At 39.7% G+C, this 20,688-nt stretch overlaps 4 protein-coding genes and 1 non-coding gene across 13 annotated transcripts; 2 read left to right on the forward strand and 3 right to left on the reverse strand.

Annotated features, from left to right (window-relative positions):
* The first annotated feature begins 20 nt into the window (after positions 1-20).
* Positions 21-4,483, forward strand: Ntl (Neurotransmitter transporter-like). 6 transcript variants are annotated; one of them, XM_020943535.2, is made up of 9 exons: positions 21-365; positions 805-1,100; positions 1,161-1,213; positions 1,283-1,406; positions 1,465-1,798; positions 1,857-2,008; positions 2,073-2,201; positions 2,268-2,468; positions 3,860-4,483. In XM_020943535.2, the coding sequence occupies exons 1-9, from the start codon at positions 197-199 to the stop codon at positions 4,160-4,162; spliced, it is 1,761 nt and encodes a 586-aa protein (XP_020799194.2). In that variant the 5' UTR covers positions 21-196; the 3' UTR covers positions 4,163-4,483. The 6 variants fall into 6 exon arrangements, 4 of the variants coding, with proteins under 4 accessions (XP_020799194.2, XP_086686766.1, XP_086686767.1 ...); XR_015271178.1 differs by having other exon boundaries at positions 55-365; positions 1,862-2,008; positions 3,860-4,282; XM_086830640.1 differs by having other exon boundaries at positions 55-365; positions 2,268-2,443; positions 3,860-4,282.
* Positions 542-733, forward strand: TRNAY-GUA (transfer RNA tyrosine (anticodon GUA)). Its single transcript has 2 exons — positions 542-578; positions 698-733. It is a non-coding gene; the product is annotated as a tRNA-Tyr (tRNA).
* LOC110177020 (sodium-dependent proline transporter) lies at positions 4,171-7,514 on the reverse strand. Its single transcript, XM_020943533.2, has 9 exons — positions 7,128-7,514; positions 6,671-6,802; positions 6,446-6,609; positions 6,285-6,382; positions 5,293-5,759; positions 5,090-5,238; positions 4,897-5,025; positions 4,625-4,831; positions 4,171-4,556 (listed from the first exon to the last, which is right to left on the reverse strand). The coding sequence occupies exons 1-9, from the start codon at positions 7,288-7,290 to the stop codon at positions 4,275-4,277; spliced, it is 1,791 nt and encodes a 596-aa protein (XP_020799192.2). The 5' UTR covers positions 7,291-7,514; the 3' UTR covers positions 4,171-4,274.
* A 1,318-nt stretch (positions 7,515-8,832) lies between these two features.
* On the reverse strand, positions 8,833-15,800 carry LOC110176846 (sodium- and chloride-dependent GABA transporter 1). 4 transcript variants are annotated; one of them, XM_020943308.2, is made up of 11 exons: positions 15,634-15,800; positions 12,246-12,846; positions 11,227-11,358; positions 10,961-11,136; positions 10,858-10,898; positions 10,681-10,801; positions 10,280-10,619; positions 10,049-10,206; positions 9,848-9,976; positions 9,581-9,787; positions 8,833-9,488 (listed from the first exon to the last, which is right to left on the reverse strand). In XM_020943308.2, exons 2-11 carry the CDS (start codon positions 12,607-12,609, stop codon positions 9,228-9,230), a joined length of 1,929 nt encoding a protein of 642 aa, XP_020798967.2. In that variant the 5' UTR covers positions 12,610-12,846; positions 15,634-15,800; the 3' UTR covers positions 8,833-9,227. The 4 variants fall into 4 exon arrangements, with proteins under 4 accessions (XP_020798967.2, XP_020798966.2, XP_086686765.1 ...); XM_020943307.2 differs by having other exon boundaries at positions 15,592-15,800; XM_086830639.1 differs by having other exon boundaries at positions 15,249-15,793.
* A 2,457-nt stretch (positions 15,801-18,257) lies between these two features.
* Acp1 (Adult cuticle protein 1) lies at positions 18,258-19,306 on the reverse strand. The gene is made up of 2 exons (XM_020943452.2): positions 19,252-19,306; positions 18,258-19,072 (listed from the first exon to the last, which is right to left on the reverse strand). Exons 1-2 carry the CDS (start codon positions 19,255-19,257, stop codon positions 18,662-18,664), a joined length of 417 nt encoding a protein of 138 aa, XP_020799111.1. The 5' UTR covers positions 19,258-19,306; the 3' UTR covers positions 18,258-18,661.
* Between the last annotated feature and the right edge of the window lie 1,382 nt (positions 19,307-20,688).

Below are 20,688 nucleotides of genomic sequence, written 5' to 3' on the forward strand. Positions count from 1 at the left end.
TTCGTTTGACAGAAACATACAAAAAATGAAATGACATAAGGATACAAAATTATCAATATAAATATTTTTGTATCTAAATTTGTTTTTGGGACATAGTCAACTGTTCACTTGACACAGCTGACACATCTCCACATTCACATTTCCCTGGAGATTTCCTGACCATGCTATTTGCGAGGTACTACCTGGAGTGACTATTATGGCCAATCCAGATCCAAATCAGGAGCGCAAGGACAAACGCATCGTAAGGGATGGGGAGCGTGGCAAATGGAAGACGAAGCACGAATTCATCCTATCGCTCCTGGGCTATGCCATTGGCATCGGAAATGTCTGGCGATTCCCATATCTTTGCTATCGAAGTGGCGGCGGTGAGTTTTGAGAGAGGGGAAACCCACTCATTTGCCATCTTTCCGGCAAGCACTCAATCCAGCGACAGAAAGAGAGAGCGCGCGGCACTTTCTATTTTTAGGCACACAGCTTTCGAGTGAAAGCTGGGAAAGCTTGCTGCACTTATGAGCGGCATGTGGACAGCCGTTGGGCGACGCCTTCGATAGCTCAGTTGGTAGAGCGGTGGACTGTAGAGTTTCCGGCGGCTTGGTGATGCGAGCAGTGGCAGGACTCTGGGCCAAACAATACCGACGGTCCCAGATAGCGCTTGCTCTTGTACCATCAGGGTTACTGAATCGCGATAAATGTTGAAATCCATAGGTCGCTGGTTCAAATCCGGCTCGAAGGATGCTCTTTTTTCCCCCTCCTTCAGTATTTTCTTTTTTTTTTTAATAATATTCATTGCCTCGCCCCATTTAGCTGCCTTTCTGATACCCTACATGCTGATGGTCATTGTGGCCGGCGTGCCTCTGTTCTACCTTGAACTGCTAATCGGTCAATTCTCCGGCACCGGATGCACGGGCATGTTCCGGCTGGCCCCCCTCTTCCGGGGAGCCGGAATCGCCCAGGTCATTGTGAATGTCTATTGTGTGTGCTACTATTCGGTGCTAATCTCGTATCCCATTCGCATGATCTCCTACTGCTTCTTCAAGAAGGTGCCGTGGCAGGATTGCAATAATCCCTGGAACACACCGCATTGTGTCAGCATGCAAGGGGTAATTAAAATAGAACTCAATTAGAAATTAAGTAAATACTAATTATATATTCGTCTCTAGGCGGGGCCCCAAAACCAAACGTATTTCCAGACTCCGTCGGATGAGTTCTTCAAGTGAGTTTTAGGAGGTAAACTCGATGGTTCCGTAGGTTCCGTCTATTGAAAGCCAATTATTTGTTTCAGTCTGGAAGTGCTTAGGCTATCGACGGGCATTGCTGATCTGGGCGGGATGGTGTGGCCACAGTGGATAAGTCTGATAATAACCTGGCTCATTGTCTATGCATGCCTGGCCGGCGGTATCAAAACTGTAAGTATATCTAGTCCAATCCAGTGCAGTTTTTTCTACGACTCTTCTCCATTTAAAGGTAGGAAAAGTCGTGTACTTCACCGTTCCCTTTCCCTATCTGCTGCTCCTGATTCTGTTCTGTAGAGGGGTTACCCTGCCCGGCTCCTGGATGGGCATCAAGTTCTTTTTGTATCCCGAATGGAAACGCTTGCTGGACCTCAAGGTCTGGACGGATGCCGCAATCCAGATGTTCTTTGGCATGGGACCCGGCTGGGGCGGGCTGATCAACATGGCCAGCTTCAGTGACTTCCGCAACAAGGCCAAGTGCGATACGTATCTCATAATTGCGATTAATATCTTCACCAGTATCTTTGCCGGCCTAGTGGTCTTCTCGGTGCTGGGCTTCCTCTCGTGTAAGTGCGTCGCCTCGTGATTATTTTCTAGTAATCTGAAAAACGTAATCCTAAAAAGACAAGTCGGGCGTACCCGTGGCAGATGTGGCCACAGGTGGAGCGGGTCTGGCCTTTGTCACCTATCCGGAGGCCATAACCAGGATGCCTGTCCCACAGCTCTGGGGGCTGCTGTTCTACGTGATGCTCTTCCTGCTGGGCATTGACTCCCTCGTGAGTTTCGTCTCGTCTCTGAAAGAATTCTCAGCCTGCTACTGTTTCAGTCTCTTTTTGGCAGTTTGTTCAACTGGAGGCCGTTACGACCTCCATTCTGGACGAGTTGCGGTGTTTGAGGAAGTACAAGTATTTGCTGACGATGTTCGCCTGCCTGATCTTATTCCTGAGCGCCACTATAATGTGCACCAATGTGAGTTGATCCCACACGAGATTCCTCCCTGAGTCCTTCCCCCTCAAGCCTCGCCTCACTCCCCAGGGCGGCATGTTCATTGTCCAGCTGTTCGATTGGTACTCCTCGCCCCTGTCGGTGTGCGCCATCTGCTTCGTGGAAATCATAATGGTGTCCTGGGTGTATGGCGTCAAGAATTTTATGCTAGACGTGGAGTTTATGCTCGGCAAGAGACCCGGTCTATATTGGAGGATTCTGTGGCAGTGGGTAACTCCTATGGTTCTTGTCGTAAGCAGCGTTTATATTATCACTATCACACGCCTACACTACGAATGAAGAGTAACATTGGTACCTGGGATTAAGATTAAAATTAACAAGCAGTTTGTAGACCCTTGCAGTTAGCCATAGGATCACGGGCTTTTTTATTTTATTAAAAACATATAACCAATTTGAATGAATTAATAACCATTATAATGATGTTACCCCTTACAAAAATTTAAACAATTGTCTGTAAAGTATTTTTCCCAATATTCTTTTATTAAATATCTAAGATTCCAATTATTGGCTTAATGGCCTTCGTATACCTCCAAGAAATTCTAAAATATCTGTATTCCTGGTATATTTTATCTATATCTTTTGGGAATATCAAAGTTTTCAAATGCCATAACTAAGCCAAAAATGCATTAAATGCATTTCAATTCGGAAACCGTTCGTATATTAATTTTAAGCAGTATAATAAAACTGCATACTCCATTTAAAATGTGAATATTTGGCCGATTTTCGCAAATTTTCATGATGTTACCCCTTTCCTTTTTTTCAGAAAATAGGAAATTTCTGAAAAAATTTTGTTTGCCCAAAGATAGCAAGAAAGATTCGCCTGTTGATGCTGATCAAGAATATACATGGTATATAGGGTCGGAAATGACTCCTTCACTGCTTTCGAGGCTGCTGACTGATAGATAGATAGTAATAATCTATCTAAAGTTGGCACTTAAGTCAGGGTCAGTTGGGAAACTAATATGTTCGTGAATAATTTGTAATTAAGTTAGGCTGTTTACTTTGAGTTTTAGATATTCTTAATACAAATTGCTGAATCACTTTAAATTTAAATGAAGTTATGGGGTACATGGTAAAAGGGAATTAGTTGGGAAATAAATGCATAGATATCACATCTGATTATAAACATAGGCCTGATTCCTCCTACATTATCTGTTTACAAAATATAATTGTCATGGTTACACGTCATCATTGCTTCCAGCGTAAAGCTATATTTTTGTAGACATCAATTACGGTTCTTCCTGGTTATCCAAATATATTACATAGGTCAGGTAATATGTTTGGGGTCGAATTGTAATCACTATCACTATCACTATCGATGTACATAGAGCGGAGGCCGCGGACAGAATGAGGTCAGCGCAAAGGCAGGGGTCGTATTTATACTCTCCGAGTAAAGAGAATGAGCAGAGAAAGTGAGAGAGAGAGAGAGAGAGAGGGAGAGAGTTTGAGAGAGCGACTAAATAACTTAGTTTCTTTGGCTGAGAGCACTCAAACTGAGAACCTAATCCTAACTAAGATCCACGCACACACATTTCAAGAGGTAGTTCGAATTAGAGTTAAGGAGTACTGATTAAGATAACCTGTGGTACCTGTGATCACCCACCCATCCTTCCTTCTTTCAGTTCATATTTGTAATGACCGCTGTATTCATGAGGACCATTACGTATAACAATATTTCGTATCCAACGTGGGCCGTTGCCTTGGGCTGGGCCATTTGCGTGTCCTCCGTGATGTTCATACCGCTCTACATGGTGTACATCATGATCCGGAAGCGGGCCACGTTGTGCAGCAGCCTGAAGAGACGCCTCAAGCCGATGGACTGGACGCCGGCGGATCCGGATGATCGGGCTGCATACGAGGCCTTTCGACGCCAGCACAATATGCCAGACTTTATGTCCGAGAGCGACACTGGCTTCCGCAAATAGCTTTATGGTTTTTCGGTACAAGCTCTTACAATATGTGTAAATATATATTTGTAGAACATGTATCTCAAAAATTGTACAGCCAATAAAGAGTATTTGCAACTTTCAGTTGCACTTAGTTGACCTCCTCGGTGACCTCGAAGAGCTGGTGGGTCATCTCGGTGTTGCCCACGAACTCCTCGTACCGCTGCCGGTCCTCCATGTCCACCGGATACCAGTCTGTGGGCCGGCAGGTGCGTCTGAATCGTTCGCAGAAGGTGCCCGAGCTCTGGTAAAGGTAGTACAGCCCGTAGCCGGGAATGAAGAGCAGGGGAAGGCCCAGCAGAAAAATGGCCATCACAAGCACCACCATGGAGGAGTAAGAGTGCTCGAAAATGGCCGCAGATAACCCCGCAAGCTGGTTTAAAAAGTATACAATTTTTTAAACACTATTACAGAATTGAGAATATGTTAGCTATGACATACCAGACATATTCCCAGAATAAATGGCGACATAAAGCGCAGTATGAACACCTTCCAGGAGGCAAAGGGTTGACGCAGCATGAACTCAATGTCCCGCTGGAATCGCTCTCGTCCGTAGATCCACAAGACCACCAGCAGGAGGAGCAAGTGGAGGACACTGTGCGAGAAAATGGCATCCAGCGACAAGGCGGAAAAGTAGGAAACGCCGTCCTGTCGAATAATAAAATAAATAGCAAAATTACAATTAAAATGGTAATTGAGCCAGATGAACTTACATTTGTGCAAAAGATGAACGAACAGAGGGCAAGTCCGCCAATTAAGCCAAAGGTCACTTCCTGTTTCCGCCCTCGCAGCTGCTCGAACTCATCAAACAAACTCTGCAAGATGGTAAAGATCTGGGTGATCTGCAAGGGAATATAAATACATATGTATAAAATCAGGTGCTTGCAATATATGTACAGTACCCACCATCACTGTAAGACTGGCCATCAAGAGCATGGTATAGTAAATAAAGGTCCACAAGTTGGCAAATTCCATGGAGGCCATGACACTGGCACTGGACAAGAACAACATCCAATGGGACATCACATGAGTGTCATATGATGCCACCTTGACCTCTGCATTGGGTAAATATAGTATATAAATAATAAATTAATAATAGAAATAAAAACCTTGAAAGTAATACTCCAGCATAAAGTTAACCATGCCAAACAGTATGTAAATGAAGATCTGGCCAAAGGAAATGATCCAACTGTAGGACATGATGTTCGTCTGGAACTTATTGAAGCTGGAAAGAGTGATCACACTGCCCCAGCCGGCTCCAAAGGCGTGGAGCACCATGACGAACGTGGATGCCATGCCCATCATATCGCGATCATGTGGCGTTGCGAAGCGGAGCAGTCCCTTCATGGCACCCGGCAGGAAGAGGAATCGCACGAAGCAGACGACGAGCAGGCCCAGTGTTCCCAGCACCATATATCTAATGAGTTTACCAAACTTGGCCGTTTCAGAAAACTTGTAGAAGATCAGGGCGATTATGCCCCAGATTAGCACGAAGTAGCCCACAAAGTGCCACGAGAGGTCGTAGTCCTTATCCTCCTCATAACCATACATATATTCCATACTCTCAAAGTGGCTTCTAAAAAGAAAAACATTTGACAAGAAATTATAATAAATAAAACAAGAAAGAAAACTAACTTCGGGAAACCGAAGTTTATATACCATTGAAATTGCGATTAAATTATTTTCAAACCTACAATACATAAACAATCATTTGTTTTAAATAATTATCATCACTTTCATTTTATCAATGATTGATCAGAAAACATACTTTATAAACAATTTGCATTTATATTTGGAACCCCCAAAGCATATTTAATAAGCAGTTTATATTTCCAGCATCAAGAGAGCTTTGGTTATAATAATTTATAAATAAACAAATAAAACCAAAAATGAGAGGCAGAGAGAGAGAGAGAGAGCAATGCGAGTTAATAATGAGCCTTGAAATAGCAATTAACTTTAATTCGTGCTCTTGCCTAATATTTAATAAAGCTTTTCATTTAAAAAATAAACTCATTCAATTTAATTTGTATCAAGCCGACAGAATAAAAGGTAAAACGTAAAATAGTTCGCTTTTACGATAAATATGAACTAAAAAACTTACTGAAAATATAAAACAGATGGAACTTCGAGTATTTTGGTGTAAAATGACGAATTGTAATCGCTGTCCCAACTCTCTCTTCCATCCGTTACATTGCAGATCTATATGAAAAATATACATAAAATTAACAACTTAGAAATTAAATTTTTAGTAAATTTCTTAACCGTTGATGTGCCTGAAGATTGATTGTACCAGGACTTCATGCCCTCGCAGCTCCAGGGCAGCGTGGGTCTGAAAGAGTTGATCATGAAGAGCAAAGGAACTGCCGCAAAGATGCTATAGTATATTAGCATGGAGATTGTGAGGAATCCACTAACATAGCCCATTCCTGCAAGTCAGATAATATACATTTATTTCTACAATTTGATATATAATTTTTTAACAAGTACCTTTGAAGAAGGGCGAGAGTCGAAAGGCGGAGATGAAGCCACTGCTGGAGAACTGACCCATGAAGGAGTGTATGACCAAAATGGGCACCAGATAGATCACCATATAGATAAAGTAGGGCATCATGCCAAAAACTGGAAAGTAAATATATTTTAAATAAGTATAAAATAAACAACTAAGACCCTTCACTATCAAAAAGAAGGGATTGCTAAAATAATCATTCAAATAAATATAATATAAACATATAGATTAATGTAAAAGGCACCTGGTGATCTTAAATATTTGAAAATATAGATTAAATTTAAAGCCTTATTGACTCTCTGGCAGACATATGTCACATCTATAGGTAAGACAGGGAATTGGCAGTGCAACGCCCCTAAAAAGATTAGGCTAACCCCGGAGGCTTATCACTTCTCTCCGATATATTTAGTATATATATATTATACATTCTCTACTTACTGCCCATATCGAAGAAGAACCAATATGAGGCCGAAAACAGATCCAGTTTCAGGGCCAAGCCAAAGCAGGCAAATAAATAATCCGATGGCTTTTCCCACATCCCTCGATTCGGATCGGGAGTGAAGGGCTTTTGCCCAGTGCCATATGATGTCTCGTACACCATATTTGTGAAGCGACTTCTTTAGATACTTTGTAGATTTTTAAAGGGCTTCTGGTGGCTTTAAATAATATATGTTTTATTTATTTACTGCTAGCGATCCGCGAGCGCTGCTGCTTTAAATTGACGGACTAATTAGTAGAACCGATCCCGGCGCACTGAATCCGATTCCAACGGCAAGCCGCTGTTTTGCTCATCATCCCAGTGGATACCCTGTCTCGGAGTATTCTAGCTCATGATTCATTTGATCAGCGAAATTTAAATAATTGTTTAATATAGATTACATCGGAGAAAGCTTTGCAAATTATTCTGGGAATTAATAATGGCATCACTACTTGACTTTTTTCTATTACGTTTTACTAGACCTGTTTGATATTATATCACATGGGTGGAAAATAATTTGTAAAATTGATATGTATTTCTTCTAGTTTTCTGAGCATTTCGAACTATATTTTAAAGTTTGTTAGAAACTTGGAAATTCATTAGTTCAGTTCCTGGTATAAATTCATAAAAATCACAAGGTATTTATACATTTTAATCCATTTTGTTTAATTCATTCTGCTTTTGCATTATCAAAGCTCTTATATCTGCGTCTGTCTCACTTATTTGCTCTCGTCATCATCTCGTCATCGTACATTGTGCCAAGTTCATTCCGATGCTGGAACTGGAAACTGATATTTTTCGTGCTCTCGGAAAATGGGCGGAATGGCATCTAAGCTGGTGTGGGGGGAAATTATTCTATGAGTAATCTAAAAGCAAATAAAAATATTTGCGCTCTCGCTGTTGATTTCAATTATGCGTTGATTAAGTCAATCGCTTTGAATCTCTCTTATCACTTTGCACACTTTCTAATCGGGGATTATCAATGATAGCGCTGAAGATGATCATAATTAGAACTTTCGAAGTGTTTATGAGGTTGTTAATGCGATTAAGGTTAATTTAAAACATTCATCCCTGATAACCTTTCTATGTTTTAGGAACCATACATTTCTAATGATTATACATATATTTATGATCGAAGAGAAACATTATTATTATTGTTGTTATTTCATTTTTCCAATATTCAGGCTTTCTATAAAATTATTATTATTATTATTAAAATATTGGGGATTTTTTTACCCTTATCTTTTGTTTGTTTTTAAAGCAGACGCTTAATTCGTTGAATTCGGTTTTCTCAAAAATATAAACAACAACAGTTCAAGCTTAGTTCATCCTTTGATTGCGATAATCAAACTTAAAATGTATTTGTCAGAAAAAAAACCCTTTGATGTGATTCTATGAAAATACTTATCACTTAAATAAATATTTACTAAAAACTACAGCGAGCATCCCAAAAGTAGACCATTTAATTTTGTAAACTATATAAAATAAACCAAAAAAATAACCACAATAAATAAAATAAATATCAGAGTATATATATTGTACTAAAATCTATATATATTGTTTTTAATAAAACTTAGATTACCAAAATTCAGTTTCTATAACTACAAAAATATAAAGAAAAATTATTAAAAATAACTAGCAAAGAACGAAAATTCCATTATCCAGTACATGGCTAAAAAGGTAAAACTTTATTGATTCGTAACAATATATATATATTTTTTTTGGCCGAAGCTTGTTGAACTCTTTAGTTGGCAACTACTACCAAATATCACCAGTTTATTGTTCACTATAGCTAGCATTTGGAAAATATCAGTACAACTTCTCAATTCAAAAAACGATCAACGATCAGCAATTGCACCTGATCGGCATCTGTATAGATATCCGTATATTCTAGTGTGTTAGTGTGACCGAGTGTGTTAGTGCGGATGTTCAGTGTGACCATGTGTGTGCATGGGTGTATAGTAAAAGTGAGTTTTTCAGTTCAGTTCAGTTCATTAGCCCTATTAAGTGTTGCGTTTTTTTTTTTGATTCTAAGAGAGTATTATTCGGTATTTTAGGCACTAAGTGGCATTGGCATTGGCATCGATCACCAGCATCTCGGATATGCCCATTATCTCCTCGTAGAACCGTCGATTATCCGCATCCACGGGATGCCAATCGTGTGGGGCCACGCACTGTTGCAATCGCTGCCGGCCAGGTCCATTCGTTTGGGTCACCTTGTAGACCATGTAGGAGATGGCCGTCAGGAGGACCAGGCCCTGACTAACCCAAATGAGGACATTGTGGATTTGGTCACGCCAAAACAAGATGCTAAGTTGGAACTGAAATGGGAAAAAAGCTCGTAAGAAAATCTCCATTTCTATAGGAATCAACTTATTACAACTCAAGATTTTGAATCTCTAAATTCACTTACCAGACACAGTCCCAGAAAAATGGGCGTGGCGAAGCGTATGAAGAATATTTTAAAGCTTGAGATCGTTTTGCCGAGCATAAACTGCAAATCGCACTGGAAACGGACGCGGCCATATACCCAGGTGGTCATCATGAGAAGTACTCCCGAAATGAACAACTGAGTGAACATGGCCAGGCTGGGCAGCTGAGTTAGCTGGCTGAAGCCCAACTGAAAGGGAAATATCCATTAATAATTAATTAATAAATCCTTTAAGCAGACATAACCCACCTGAGTGCAAAAATACACAGACGAGGCTGACAGGAGAAAGACCAGAGAGCCAATCACAAGAATTCTTTTCGAACGCAGGGCTTCGAACTCATCGAATAAGGCGGTCAGTACTGACATCATTTGGATGACCTTTTTTAAAATCAAATAATATACATACAATAATTTAAGTTAGGGTTTTAGTAGTATAAAAAAAAGACTCACCAAGGCACAGAGTTCCGAGAGAAAAATCATGCCAAAGAATAGAAAGGCCCAGAGATTTGGTGTTGTGCTGAATCGGCCAAAGAAATATGAGAAGCAGAGATATAGGAACTGCATATGATGTTTCTCATCCACATGCAAGGGAATCATGCCCACATGATCTAAAGAAATATAAAGACATAATTAAATTAATTATAATTTAATACTAATATTTCTTCAAAGCTTCTAACTCACCTTCAAAGTGATCATGCGCCACATTGCAGCAGAGGAGTCCCATCAACCCGATGGTGACATGCGTCAGGCACACCCAAACACTCAGCCTCTCGGCATCGCTCCGGAAACTGTTGTAACTGGCCAAGGTGACGACACTGCCCCACCCAGGACCCAGGGCTACTCCGGCCATCAGGAAGGCACAACGGCTGGTGGCAAACAGGCTATTGAAGCTATCTAGTTGGGGCATCCAGTAATAATTCAAAGTATCCAGATCAATGCGTTCATGAATAGCGGAATAGAAGAACACGGCCACGAAGAAGGCAAACATCAGTACACAGGCACACCGCATCGTCTTGCCAATCTGTAAACAAAATTAAAGATTTAATTATTTTATAATTATTTTCCCTCTAGAAAACACTCACAAAAGCCACTGGCTTAAGCAGGAGGGCCAGGACCACAAGCCAAATGGCCAAAACTCCAATTAGCATGGACCATGATATGGTCATGGCTTCCGAACCTTCTCCCGTCGAGGCAATGTTTGATCTGGTTGGAAAATAAACTTAACAATCCAATTTGGAGTAAATTTATCAATCTCTTACCGAAAGAACTCCACTGTGGAGTGAGGATCTATCCGTATATCCTGTCGGTGAATGCAATAATAAATATAATAAATAATCTTTAATACACTTTAACAAAACTCACATCGACATCGTAATCCTCATGGCGGGAACAATTCTCCGAGTTCCATGTATTATTGCAACTCATCCAGGGTATTGTTGCATGCAGTGAGTTAACGGTATAGATAAGGGGCACCACAGCTCCGATGCTATAATATGTGAGAGTGCCCAGATTGAGGAGGAGTATGGCATAGCCGATGCCTGAAAGTATGCCAAAAATATGGCATTATTCAGCTTTTAATTCTATATATTTATTATTTAGTTATATATATTTAATCTATATATTGTTACCTTTAAAAATGGGCGCCACACGAAATGCTGAGATGGAACCGGAAGACGAGAACTGACCCAAAAATGCTTGGATCAGAAATATGGGCAGGGAGTAAAAGATCATGCCCATCAGGTAGGAGATGATGAAGAATACTATCAGAGAGGAGGAAAGGTTTAAATGTAATTATAATTATATAAATTATATGAGAATTCAAGTTAGTCTTTATGATAAAATACTCGTCAATTTATATATAAATCTAGAAACCACATAATTGAATAAAATTCTCAAACTATTTATACATAACACGATAATCATCACAATAGTCTGACTAATGCCCAACCTACCCCTATTATTAATCCATTACTAAGCCTTTTAAGTTATATACTCTTACTATGATTTGTCATGTGGGGAGCAGTATATCATTAGCTTGGCTTATCTTAAGCATGGAGAACAGTGCAATTTTGTAATTAACTAATAACCCGACAATGACCTGCGATTTAATCTGTTTAAAACCTGTTTTCGGCAAGTATTAACTTGGCTAAAGTTCTAGGGAAAGTTGCTTTATTAATATATATATTTTATTTTTTTTGCAGTGATGACAACTCTGGGTGCTGTTAGTAGAAAAAAACTTAAATCCGTCATTAAGGCAGCTGCGATAACCTTTTGCTTTAGTTAATTGAAATATATTTGATAAGAAATGGCAATGAGTTCTTTAGTGGTTTAACCCTCGCAAAAAAAATAGCTAAACAAAACAAAACAATTGTAAGGGTAGCATTGAGACTTTAAAGTATACCCTCACTGAAGTTTTAAAAGGGGAAATTGTTCAACAGAATTGTATTTTTCTTCAGAATACTATTAACTATCAACTTTCTACATATTTTTATGCTTAAAGATTAAACAAATGTTCGAAAATTTATTCTTATTTATAATCATTATATAGTTATCAAATGGTATTTAATTTAAAACCAAATAAAATATATTTGACTTAATTTAAGGCCTATATTTTAGTACTAAAAGTTTAAGATATTGGGAAACTCACACCATCCGCCATGGAGTAATCCAAAGGTCCCCAGATCCGAGAAGACCAGCGAACTGAAGGCGTGAGTGCAGCTGGCAAAGTAAAAGTCCGCCGACTTGGCCCATTTACCCCGTAGTTTGTTGTGGCGATAGGGTCGTTCCAGGGTATCATAGGCACTGCCCGATCTCACGGCCATGCTGTGCACCTGTCGATTTCGAACGCGGCGAGCGGCAAAGGTCAATGTTCCACCTCTACCACCGCCGCCGGACTCATCGGCCTCCACTGGCTCCCCCTCGGCGGGGAATCCCGAAGGACCATTGTCACTGTTCTCGCAGTCACCGAGGAGCATGCAATTGTTGAGCTGCTCGCCGCAGATGCCCTTCATGGTGGCGGTCAGTTGAGGAGGGGTCAACTATAATAGCTGGGCCCGTTCGCGTTCCAAGTTCATGCCGTTTTGTTGCCGCTTCTATTCGGATTTTCTTTCTTCACTTTTTTGCTCACACTATTTTCTGGCTTTGACTTGCTTGACTCTTTTTTTTGGCACTCTGACCCAGTTTCCCGCACAGTTCCAGATCTTTTCTGGGTCACTTAAAACCGAATTCGTCTCTGCCGCAGAGATTAGCTTGAAAGCACATTAAATATAAAAAATTAACAATAACAAGCTGGTTATTGCCGTTGGCGGATTAATTGAAATCGTGAGCACCCGACGCGACACTTCACCCCGGCGGAGTAGTAAACCCAATTACGGATTACGGATTTGGGGTTTGGGATTTGGGACTTCGGATTCCCAGCTCGCGAGAGTTCTCCAGGCGCCAAGCAATCAGCTTCGCAGCTCGGCGGCAAGTGATGCGATGCGATTCGATTCAATGGGGATTGCCGTTCTCGGCAACAAAGTAATAGCAACAACAAAGCGCCCAGGCAAATCACGAATTTAATTAAAATATATACGTCTTTGTACGTCTTTTTCTTCATGCGTATGTGAGTGAGTGAGTGAGAGTGTGCAACGATTATAGACTGAGTTTTACAGTGGGAAAAGGTCTGATGGGATGTCAACGAAAAAATATATATGACTTTAGGTAATCAGTAGCATTTTGACCACTAACAATAACTAAGACATGAAAATTATAGGGATTTTAAAAGGAAACCTTCATAGGAAAAATTAAAATTTGAAAATATTATAACTACAACAAAAACGCATTAATTTCAATTCGGAAAGCGCTGCTGTGTTGGTTTTTTAAAGGTTTATAAATCTGCATACTTAATTTAAAATTTAAGAGAGTTAAAATTTTTGCCAATTTTTGACAATTTTAACGATGTAACAACCCCTTATAAAATTTTAAAAATTTTGAAAAAATTAATTTTAAGCCGGATATGTCTAGATCGACTCAGTTTTTGATGCTGATAAAGAATATATATGATTTATAGGGTCGAAAATGATCCCTTTATTGATTTAATATCTTGCAAAAGTCGAAATGTAACATTTTATTGTCTATGGGATATATATTGTATTTCTATTTCTTGTCTCTGAAATATATTATTCTTATAATTTTATTATAAAATAAGTTACGTTAAGTTAAGTTAAGTTTAGAACCAGTGTTCAATAGAATTTTTGCTTAGCCATTCAGCGGTTGATGCCGCTTCTACTGGCGCTGCAAATAGCCCATACCTATTCTATGCTATATTATCAGTAAGGCCAAACAAAGAAAGATTTCAACTGATGGGGAAAAACTCAAGACTAAAGGAAGTCCATTTAAAATAAAAACAAAGAAGAATGCCATCGAACAGAATCGGAATCGGAATATAAAAACAATGCAGCGGACAGCACGAAGAAGGTAAAGAAATGGATGAACGGGGGCAATGGACAGCTGATGATTCTCTCTCTCTCTCTGTCCTTCTCTTCTCGCCGGTGGTCCCACAGAGCGTATACTTGACATTGCTCATACGTACTGGTGGCTCTCTCGAATATCTCGCTCTCTCTCTCTCCTTCCTCTCTCTCTCGAAAACATTTCAACAAGTATGGCCATTCCGGGGGGAGGAGTGTAAACTGTTCAATAAATCAGCTGTTTTTTGTTTTGAACCTCCTCCCCGGGAATTGTGTAATTCGAGTGAAATTCGCCACTTTTTAGTTTTATTCCTCACTTTTACGCCGATGTTTACGATGACGTCGATAATTTGGTGTGGCTTCGTTTTATGAGTAGAAATGAGTAAATTAGCGAGTGCACCGAATGCGGCGAACGTGTCCAATTAGTTGAATCGAAATGTTTACAAACAAACACTCAAGTGTGCGCAATAAATTTGCAAAAATATCGAAAAAGAAAGAAACAAAATAGAAATGGAATTGGAAATGGAAATGGCCAAGAGGAAAGCACACACATATATAAAGTAGGGGTACAGTGAGAAAATTAACATAGGGCTTAGCTAATGAAATTCATTTTAGAAATATGTATTGTTTATTAATTCAAATCCATATTTTCTTATTATACAATTTCGTTTTTAGTTTTATGAAAATCGGATTACTACATAATATAACTGCCAGAGAAACGGTTGTTTAATGTAGAGGATCAGTAAGTATCTTTTAACAGGAAGTTGCTATGATCAGTAATTAACTGTGATCAGTAATTAACTATGATCAGTAAGTAACTCTGAACACTAATTATCTATGACCAGTAAGTAACTCTGAACAGTAAGTATCTATGTATGACCAGTAACTATGTATGATCAGTTACTAACTTTGAACACTAATAAATAATGACTTGCAACTTTTGCAACACAACACTTCGCTGAGACATGGCCGGCAGAAGTCACTTCCTTCCGGGGATGTTAGAACCATTTGAGAATCATATGCTTACATGTGCGAGATTTGTTTTGGAATAAATTTAAGCTATTTGAATGAAACTATGGAGTTATTCTTCTATTTAATTTTAATAGTTATAAATCGGATCATGGCGAATCGGTGGACTATATATAAATATGTACATTATATATTTATTATATAAATTTTAAGGAAAATAATTATAACTTTACCAGTTTTTAACAGATTTTCATTATAGCCATTATATATTAATTAGAAAATTTTGTGTAAAATTTTATGTAAGGCGGATTTAATGAAAATATTAATAACTAATACTACTTTCCCTGTGCGTAAACATTTTGTGTTTGTTTGTGAGCGAAAGACGCAAAGTGTTGGCCAAGTCCGTGGGCACTACCAAAGCCCTCCTCCCCAATGCCACCACTTATCCCATTCCCATGCGTCGTATATATATATATAAATATATATGTATATATATATGTATATAATTGGCGATATTGGCGTCGCTCCTTATCATCATCATCCACTGGACGTAATCTGTGGAATCTGGCGACTCACATTAGCATTGCACTTGCAGTTCGCACACACAATGCACTTTACTTATTTCCTCGCCAAAGGCGACACTTTTCGCAATCACGCACGAAACTCCTGCTAACATATAATGCACGGGGCGACTGCGGATTTCGATCTGAACCCAAATCGGTGGCGGATTCGGGACTGCGACGCACGTTGTCGGCGGCGCGTCTGCCAGAGAGCGACTGAAAACTGAAGCGTAAAAAACACAGCCAGATAGTCGCCGAATGTCAGACATTGCAAATGCGAAATGTTGCTGCTGTTTGCTGTTGCTGCTGCTGCTGTTGTTGGTGTTGCTTTTGCTTTTGCTTTTGCTGCTGTCTCTTATCGCAAATCTGCTGCTCTTTGGGAGAAATGCTAAAAAAAAGAGTGACAGCAAGAAAGAAAGAGCGCGCTTTAGGCAAGAGTAAGCTTTAAATGCTCTACAGGTGAAGTGAGTCACTAAAAAAGGGAAGGGAATTAAATTAATTGTAAGTGTTTAAATTAAAATAGTATATCAATTAATAATTCATTTCATTTTCCTCCCTTTTGTTTAGCTATTTAATTAATACAAAATGATTTCATAACAAACTTAAATAATTTCAAAGGTTAATCTTATTCCCGTTGGAAATGGAAGTTCCATAATAATTAAATATTAAATACAGACAAAAAATAAAATAAGATTGATAAATCTATTCATATTCTGCTCTTTCGCTTGCTTTAAAATAAATGGTACACATTAAGTGGTTATAAACCACCTCAAGTCGTAGCAATTTTCCAAATTCGTTGTTGACCCGAGCGACTCGTATGTGATTTTCTCTTTTTCTTTCATTTTGTTTTTTTTTTTCTGTTGTGGATGCCGGTCAATTACCGGCTATTGCCAAAAACGAAGCCCAGTAGGAAATTTCTAGCCATTTTTCGAGCCGGGCCACCAAGTAAGGAAAGGAGTGACTGTCGACACGATTGACGCTTGACTCTTTGGCCGCCGGCATACAATAAATCATTGCAGTCGCTGGTTCACAGCTGCCGATTCAATCTTCAGGAGGTAAAGAGAGAAAAAATTAACTAAAATTTATTATTGGGTTTAAAGATTTAAAAATATTAGCAGAAGGAACTAAAAACTTAGTTATCATGTGAAACATGAATTGTTTTTGAAGCTTAGTCTTGTTTGTTTTATCTACAATTTTGTTGTATATACTTATAACAACTTATTTTTTCCAGTGCCTACCCCCAAAGGCTTAGAAGGTGTTTCCATTGGCTTTGCTGTTATTGATACACTCTGACGCATTTCATTCAGCGGCCAAAGCCAAATGCGGCAACAAACGCGAAAACATGAAAAACAAGCGCGAGACTCTGTAAACCGCAGCTGGGAACTTGATGGGGGAAATGGGGGGCTTTGGCGGGGCGTGGAATGTCACGCAACAGTTGGGCTCTACTGTAGTTAAAGGAGGAAAAAGCAAAAGCAAAATACAAGACAACAAAAGGGAGAAACAAAAAACAAGTGTGTGAGGCGAGGGAGCGGCCGATCCAATTTGATTTGTGTGATTTGCGGCTGCATTTTGCATTTCGAACGCCGCTGGCGACCGTGCGCATGCGCATGAACTTGACATTTCAGCTTTCGATTCAATTGCGTCGCTCTAATCGCCTTCCCATAAACATATTTATATATACATGGATCTACACACATTTGCGACAATTTCAGTCAATGAATCAATCAAATGTATTCGAAGGCGTAACGCTGAGATAATAGTTTCCGAGCCAGCGGACTTTGTATACTAATTGACTCTGGTCACTGGGGAATTTATCACTCTTTGCGTTTTATTTATTTGTATTTTTTTTTTAGTCATCAGAGCTGTGGGTAATTTGAACTCGTTTTAGTGGCCTGCAATTATGTGTAGTCAATTGATCTATTAGGCAGGGAGAAACAAGTTCAAGCTGACAAAGTCCAGTGTGTTTATTTAAAAACAGAGCAGTTGGCTCCGATTTAAGAGCGTTACCTTATGCATTATTTATTTCATTTTCAACAAGAAGTAAGGGAAATTAAAAATTGGTTTCAGAGCCTTTTTTAAACGGTTATAGGATACTTTCCACTAATGTAAATGTTGTATAATTGTGGCTCTCTCTCTTCCCGACTTTGGTCCCACAGTGCGTATGCTTTATATTGCTCATACGTACCGTTGGTTCTTATTATTTTTATTTTTTTAAGAAACTTCCCCAAAACTCTTTTATAATTTAAAATGATAAACAAAAAGAAAATCTAAATGTTATTTTTTCAGTTTAAGCCCTCTACACTGTAATTTTCCCAAGTAATAGTGTTAAAATATTTAATTTTCCTAATTTGCATAATGTTCCAACATTTCCTCGTCGGCAATGCTTTTGGGATTTCCTTCAAAGGAAAGTTCGTTGCAGTTAGGTTTTTCTCACAGGAATGCTTTTCGCTTTTAAAAATGTTGTATAATTGTGGCTCTCAATTTTCCAAGCCTTGGTCCCACAGTGCGTATACTTGATGTTGCTCATACGTACCGATGGTTCTATTTCTATTTTTTGAGAATGATTTTCTTTGCTCAAAACTCTTTTATAATTTAAAATATTTCATAAACTCAACATCAAAACGTTATTTTCTTAATTTAAACCCTCTACACTATAATTTCCCATAGTAAAATTCATTTAAATTTTAGTAACATTTTCTTTATTTGCAAAATGTTCCAACATTTCCTCGCCGACAATGCTTTTGGCATATTCTTTGAAGGAAAGTTCGGTGCAGATAGGTTTTCTCACAGGAATGCTTGGAAAATGTATGCTAAATAAATAGGTAAGCGAGAAAAGGAGTGCTCGAAAGGGTAGAAAGGGAATTTTGATGGCTCAGTTTCGTGGAGAGTCAGGTGTGTGGAAGTAGCTCCTGTTCAGGTGCTAGGTGCGAGTACCCTGTCTATATATAGGACTATATATACAATGTATTTACAAAGCAGTGGTGTAGGTAATGAGTGGGGCTTCCCACCATCAATGGCAGTTTCCAAAGGGCAGCGGCAAGGGTCTGATCAGTTCTGGGATTCATTTTCATTCGCTAGCATCCTTTTTACAGAGTTCCGGGGGCGGGAGCAGCGTTGATGGAGGCCACCGACTGGATGTGTCCGGCCAGGGGAGCGGTGTGGATGGCTCCGCGGGTCTGGGCAGTGTAGACGCCCTCATGGGCAACCGGAGCCACAACCACGGCGGGAGCATGAGCGGCATGGACAGCCACGGCGGGAGCGTGAGCGGCATGGACAGCCACGGCAGCGGGAGCATGGACAGCTGCCGGAGGCCAGGAAGCCACATTCACGGCGGCGGGCCAGTGGGCAGCGGGAACGGCCCAGGGGGAGGCCACCACAGCGGGTCCAGAGACGGCGGTGTAGGACAGACCATGTCCGGCCACCTGCGACAGCAGAGGGATCACGGAGGACTGCACGCCCATGGCCAGGGCCAGGGTGAAGACAACGGCGACGGCGAACTGAAAAAAAGTCAAAAAGGAATAAATAATTGTAGTATATTATTAATTAATTTGTTAATTGCTTAAACTGTAGAGTTGGAGCTTGCAATCCAGAGAAGTAACTGAAGAATATATCCACTATATCGTATTTTTTTCCTTTTTAAAAATAAAAGGATATCGATCCCTTTAAAATAACTCACTTTCATGATGCTTGAAGGTGGGTTTTGGGTTGGCGCTCTTGTTGAACTCTTGTTCTGAACTGATCTGTTAACGCCGCTGGCGGCCAGCTTTATACCCCGATGCTGGCCACATCAGCTCCGGCGGCAACTGACGTCGGAGGAGGGTTCATGAAAGTGAGAGTTCACACACCATGACACCGCCCTGACACTGCTCCGCATGCATATGTGATCAGCGTTAATGACATGCCTCGGTTCTGGACGGATCGGATTGGATTGGACTCGGGCTCGTATTGAGATCTATCGGCAGTGAGATCTCACGGGGGCCATGACGCGTTGAGGAACTAGTTCTCCACTTACCTATATGTTTATTGACAATTAAAATAATGTAACAACTATTTAAGGTATATTTTAACCAGGAAATGTGAAAATATATGCTGTTCCAATGGTAGCAATTTAAATACTTGTAAAAAATATATATGCAATGAATAGTAATTGATAGATATAAGGACTAAACATTTGTTATTATATTTATTTAAATATCTTTTATTTATCCAAGTTATTTAAGGAACTAGTTAGCTGAACTGCGAGCTTGCATTGCCCCAGAAATGCATTCTTTGGTGAGTGTGACATGTGGTTTCAACCATGGAGAAGTCTAGAGAACTATCTCGTGGCCCAACCCACTTTTAAGCTGCAGTTCCGGTAAGTTGCATTTTCACTCCATCACACCGGCACTTTAATTACTTAATTGTTGTTTGTGCCCGATTAGCATTTTCAGTGCTCAGAGTTATATACATATATGATTTACAACACGAATCCAATTATGGATCGATCGATATCCTGTATAAGGCCGGCTAATAACTGATTTATGAGCTCTTAAGGGTCTTAGTGCTTTGTGGTAATGTCAGGAAACGCCCACATAAGTGCATGTATTATTGATATATATTTATGGGAAAAGTTTGAGATATTAAGATCAGTTTCTGGTAATTAATTTAATTGTTTATTACAGTGATAGAGGTATGAAAAGAATGGGAATTAATATTGGATTTTATACATTATATTTAAGAATAAAAATAAAGTTGGAGAGATAAAATTTCATTAATAGTCTTCCATTTAAATCCCTAAAAATGCGAAATCTCAGCTAAAAGCTTTTCCAGCTGTATCATTTGTTGTCAAGTAAAGCCATGTTGATTTCCCTAATGATTTCCACCTTCGATTACCTAATGGATTCCGGCACTAGGCAGCCGCAGGCATTGTGCAACATTCACCTGGCCAAAATGGGCCGGGACAGCGTGGGTGTCCCTGTAACAACCCACATAAATCGATGGAAAAACCATTATGAGGCTGCAATTAAATCCCAGACAAAAAGCCGGCAAAAAGACAATTCAATTATGCCGAAAAAAAGGCAAAAGGGGAACCCCTTTGGAAGAACGTGTTTTGCAGCCAATGTGGGCGAGAGAT

The sequence above is a fragment of the Drosophila serrata genome, unplaced genomic scaffold (assembly GCF_035046125.1).
Source record: "Drosophila serrata isolate PLE 108 unplaced genomic scaffold, ASM3504612v1 contig_240, whole genome shotgun sequence".
Taxonomy (NCBI): domain Eukaryota; kingdom Metazoa; phylum Arthropoda; class Insecta; order Diptera; family Drosophilidae; genus Drosophila; species Drosophila serrata.